At 40.2% G+C, this 5,839-nt stretch overlaps 1 protein-coding gene across 1 annotated transcript; it reads left to right on the top strand.

The window, feature by feature from the left end:
* Positions 1-2,006: 2,006 nt before the first annotated feature.
* LOC143889688 (uncharacterized) lies at positions 2,007-3,788 on the top strand. The gene has a single exon (XM_077393989.1). It carries the CDS (start codon positions 2,007-2,009, stop codon positions 3,786-3,788), a length of 1,782 nt encoding a protein of 593 aa, XP_077250104.1.
* Positions 3,789-5,839: the final 2,051 nt, after the last annotated feature.

The raw sequence follows: 5,839 nt of genomic DNA, 5'->3' as shown, positions 1-5,839 counted from the left end.
AGGGCGTGAGTAAATACGCGCGTATCTCCAAGGGGCGAAGGAACGTCCATAAGCTGCTCATGTACAAGATGAGATGCTCGTGTGTGCGGTAACTTTGAAAGCGATTGTGCCCGGCCCAAGAAAATCTGCCCGGCCCAAGTCGGACAGAATATGGCGCATCCACTACGCGACAAAAATCTGTCCGGCTTGGGCCGGACAGAATATGGCGCATCCACTACGTGACAAAAATCAGTCCGGCCCAAGCCGGACAGACGGCTTGGCCGAACAGAATTTCCGGACTGACTTCCTGGCCGGATAGACAAAATTCCCGGACTGATTTCCTGGTCGGACAGACAAAATTCCCGGACTGATTTCCTGGCCGGACAGACGAAATTTCCAGACTGATTTCCGGGCCGGACAGACAGAATTTCCGGACAGACTCCCCAGGCCGGACAAACGGCTTCGCCGGACAGACTCTCCCCGTTCGGGAATATAACTCATCACACTTCCTCAAATCACTACAATGACTTGGAGAACTGGGGGGCAACTGATGGGTATGAAAAACAGCAGCTAATCAGCTGTCGACACGTGGCCCCAGGATGGCCCACCACAAGTCCAGCGTCGGCCCAGGGGTAGTCTGGTAATTACCTAAGAGTAGGTAAACCTGAACCCGTAAAAGGTCGACACCTGTCCAGGGGTAGGTAATCCAACCACCCCAGGTTTCCCTCTATAAAAGGCCTTTCAGGGTTCAAACCAATGGGTAATAACTTCTCAACCACCACTCTTAAAAACTCGCTCTGCACTCCTGCTCATACTGACTTGAGTGCCGAAGGGCCTGTCTGGAGTAACGACTCCAGGTTGGTCTTCTGACCTCGTTTGCTCCTGTGCAGGACTCAGGTCCTTCACTTCGGCTCCTCGGGTCCTCCAGCTCAGCTCTTACGTCACTGCCGTATCTGTTACCGATTTTAGGCCTAACACTTCCTGTAAATGTAATACCAACTATACCATCCTATGGTTAGGATCATCCCATAATATCATAATCTTTACCATGCCTCCCAATTGAAAGCCCAACATGAGGCATCCAAAAATAAATAAAAACAAAAAAGAGCATTATAGTTTCTAGAATAGAATACTATTTAGAGCTACCATTGTTTCCCATAAAGCTGCCAATTCCCAAAAGAATAAAAAACGAGTATTAGGTTTTCAATTCACAAAAAAGTAGCTTTTCAATTCTTATCTCTTTCCCAATAAATTAGGTTGCCAAAATCTTATTAAAAGAATTCTAATTTTAAAATAATACTTTTTGTCGTTATCCCTTGTCCCTCCTCTCTAACTAATCATACGATGAAACTTCTATTCCTCTCCTGTCTCATCTTTTTCATTGCCCCTTCTCTCCTAGTATAATAATTTTAACGAGAACTTCCATTACTCCTCTTCTATTCCTTTTTTTCATTGCGGCTACTCGGTGTTCGAAAAAAGACCTAGAGTGGAAGAAGATTTTTCTTCGATTCAAGAAGATAACGACGATGATTCATGGATGCATGAGGTTGATGCACAAAACTTGGAGGATATGGATGAAGGTGAGGATATTGACAATCAAATTTTAAAAACAAGCAAGCCGTCGAACAAGCAATTGGATCCACAATCAAAACCCTTATTAGATGAAGTCATTCTCATTGGAGCTGCGCAAGGAAAAAATCCCGGTGGGGCGAAGAGTTGGAGTTCCAAGCATTGCAAAAATAGGTATACAAGTTCATATACCCGAATTCATTATCACTTCTTTGGTGCTCCACCAGGAAAGAAAGCGCAAATTCAACAGTGTTCGGCATTGTTGAAAAATCGAGAAGAGTATGAAAGGGTGAGAAAAAGGGTACATGATGCGGAAAAAGTGGGTGTTTCTTTATCGTTAAAAAATTCCACACTTACATGACGACATGCTCCATCAATACCAGGAGCAATTGAAAGTGCATTCGGTATAATGGAAAGGGATGCGGTTGATGTGAAGGTATTAAGGGCTTTATGTGCCAATGGAATTCCCTTTTAACGTGTTGAGAAATCCACAATTTCATGAGATGGTTTCAGCTATAAACAGAGCTCCTAAAGGTTACAAGGCTCCTTCTTTTGAAAAATCAAGAAATACGTTATTAGATGAGGTGAAAAGGAATGTTGAAAAAGAGATGCATCATGTTAAAGATACTTGGTATTCTCATGGGGTATCTATTGTGTCAGATGGGTGGACAAATGTTAGGCATCGACCACTAATTAACATTCTGGCTGTAAATAGTCGTGGAGCAATGTTTTTATACGCTGAAGACTTTGAAGGAATAGAAAAATCAGGTGCGGCAATTGCAGAATTATTGTTAAAAGCAATTGAAGAGGTGGGGCCAACAAATGTACTTCAAGTGGTGACGGACAATGCGGCGAATTGCAAACTTGCTGGAAAAGAGGTAGAAATGGTACACAAGCATATCTTTTGGTCACCCTGTGTTGTTCATACGTTAAATTTGATTTTTAAAGATTTGGCAAAAGGATTTGAATGGTTCCAAAATACGTATAAAAGAGGAAAAGCAATTGTGAAATACTTTTTGAATCATACCCATGCATTGGCCATGTCTAGAGCACAATCAAAATTAGAGCTATTGAAAGTGGCTAAGACAAGGTTCGAATCTCACTACATCTTGTTGAAGCGACTCATTGATTGTAGAGAGGTTCTTGCAACTACAATTGTGCTCAAAATACGGAAAGACTTGGTAAAGAATGGAGATGAACATACGCGAAAAATGGGAGCTTTGGTTGCAGAAACTATAAGTACTGAAGATTTTTGGGAGGATGTGGATAGTATCTTAGCCATCACAAAACCAATTTATTTTCTAATCAAATTTTGTGATGGTGACGGTCCAAAAATGGGTGAAATTTATGAAAGGATGGACAATATGCTTGGTGAAATAAAAGACTTTATGAAAAAAAAGAATTATTGTGACAAGTATCCCAAGGTTAAAGAAATTGTGTTAAAGAGGTGGGAAAAAATGAATATCCCAATGCATTGTCTTGGATTTGCACTTACACCGCGATTTTATGATCTGCGGTACCTTGCTATGCCAGCACCAGAAGGCACAGTTAGAAGGAGTCCGAATCAAGATAAAGAAGTGATTAAGGGTGTTATGGGAGCTTTTGCAAAGATATCAGAAAGTGTGGAAGAAGCAAAATTGTTACGTGAACAATTTGCTGTCTTTCATATGCGGAAAGGTCTATATGCTATGGCAGCAGCTGAAACAGATGCTGTAACCATGGATGCAATCGATTGGTGGGCAACATACGGATCAGAAACTCCAGAGTTGGCTGAGGTAGCTAAGAAGGTATTGTCGCAACCAATTACTAGTTCATCAGCTGAGCGAAATTGGAGCACTTATTCTTTTATTCATAATGTCAAGAGAAATAGGCTGAATTCTTCACGTGCTGATAAATTGGTTTTCATCCATTCAAATATTCGCCTCCAGTCACGCTTCATAGAAACTTATAAGGATGGACCTTTTAAGAAGTGGGATATTGATCCAGAACATACTAATATCGATGATTCCATTGTTCGACTAGAGGATATGAGATGGAAATCCCTTGATGGTGACTACATAGATGCTTCAGACGATTTTACAGAAAAAGATGATGAAATAGCACCTTTACATGCTTCGATGCCGGTTTCAAGCACAAGACCATCTCCTTCTCCAAGTTCAAGCACGCCATCAAATCGTCGTCTCGGACTACAACAAACTCGCATATCCAGCTTTACAAGAGGGGGCACTTCAATGGACTAGGGAAAGAGAGATGCAATGTTGCACACTAGCTGATTAGTTTTTTTTTTATCATTTGTCATATTTTTATGTTTTAATTTCAGATTCGAGTAGTTATTTTTTGTTGCTATCATTTTGGATGGAGTATGCAATATATGTTAGTTTGGACTTCGGACTTTGGAGTATGGAATTATGGATTTTGGAATTGAATTTTTTTTTGACTAAATATGTAAGGCATACATGAGGTTTTTGCTTCTTTTTTTAATTAAATGTATGTAGTACATGGTCTTTGCACTTTGGCAACCAATTCTTGTAAAAAATGTATGAAATATTACATAGACACATATGTACACATATAGAGAGTACCGGAGCTACCCGAATTAGTGCTCCAAATCGACTCGCGATCCCAAATACCAAACCAACTAAGCATACCCTCATCGTACCGCGTACCAGCTAACCAACGTACCGCGTACCCGTTCCCGTACCGCGTACCGCAACGAACCGCGTTCCAGGTAGGCTAATGGCACATTATCACTGCAATCTGGTTTGGCAAAAACAATATTCTGGGGTCTATTTGCAGTCACTGATTGAGTCTTCTCTTGAGATCTTAATCTCTCGTGGGGTAGGATTGACACTGCCGCATTGGTCAAAAGATTAGTATCCATGGAAGACCAGATTTTTCCACAGCCCCAACACTCGACCCGTCTTTGGAAATTATGGAAACCACAACGGCTACACCTCCATTCCCCATAGTTTGCTTTTCTTCATTTCTCGATCATGCGGTTAACCCTACGATTCCGACGATTCTGCTGCATTCTCCACGGCGGGTTTCTTCGGTTTTCCTCCACTCCGACCCGGAAAGTTCGGTTTCATAATGGAAAATAGAACATAATTGAAAAAGGAACTTTCCGCCCTGTGCTCTGGTCTGTTCTGAACATTCTGGACAAAACAAGGAACGGCATAACACCATATAGTTCTTCTAAGTACAATCGCTACATAAGTAGATATTTAACATAAGCTGGCCTTTATACTCTATTAAATGTAATGCATAGAATGAATTCTCCAATATTGCATTAGATGAATGCATAGGTGTTCTCACTTACTCATTTTTCAAGAACCAACACTTTCTGCTGAAAATCTGGCAGTTCACAATTAACAAATTAAAAAGTGAAACTTGTTCTGATTCATGACTTGTACCTCTCCATGTGCTCATGTTGATTTCGACTTCCGAAATGTTACATCATTTCTTTTGAACTGGCCGTGTCAGAGACATGTCAGCCTTCAATACTGTAGGATTCACCATTACCACTTTTAGATTTCTTTTATTTGTTTTTTTTCTGAATACTACTAGCACATCTTCACAGTTACCACACGCTTCAAGTTTTATAGTAAGTTTTGTATATAGAAATAAAACATTGTATTTACTAAAATTTTCAATATAGTACTTGTTATAACATATTATTATGTGAACCTATTTCTATTATTGACACAATTTCTCGCTTGTGCAGAAAAAAATATACAGCAGGGGCGATGGATGGGAAAAGCCAGATTTGGGAATGATAAAATTAAACACGGACGCTTCCTTAGCGAAAAACAAAAAATCTAGATCAATGGGAGGCCTCCTCCGCGATCATAAAGGTAATTGTAAGGGTCTTTTCTCAATCACCGAAGGTAATAAAGAGGACGAAGAATTACAGGACAGTAATATCTTAGAATTGCGGTCGATATATTATGGGATTAAATTAGCTAAGCAGAAAGGATTTAAATCGATTCAAATCGAGACAGATAGCCAAAATTCAGTCCTTTGGATAGAAAAAAAGGTTAAAGAAAATAAGGATTCAGAGGATGTTAGAGTTCAGAACTTGGTCCAAGAAATAAGTTATCTACTCGAGTGGTTTGACGATTGGACAATCGATTGGATTCCCAAGTCAGCAAACGTCGCAGCTCACATTATAGCGAAACCTAACTACCGAGAAAAAGGCTTGGATATTGACTATATTAGTCCTACTCTTGCAAGCCGACTAAAGATCGATGCATGTGGCTAAAATTCTATGTTTGAATATAGACTTAGAAAA

Source organism: Tasmannia lanceolata, unplaced genomic scaffold (assembly GCF_043159265.1).
Source record: "Tasmannia lanceolata isolate RefF3 unplaced genomic scaffold, GAP_Taslan_0.1 ptg000002l, whole genome shotgun sequence".
NCBI classification, from domain to species: Eukaryota; Viridiplantae; Streptophyta; class Magnoliopsida; order Canellales; family Winteraceae; genus Tasmannia; species Tasmannia lanceolata.
Note: the sequence above shows the minus strand (reverse complement) of the source record. Positions and strands in the feature narration are given on the sequence as shown.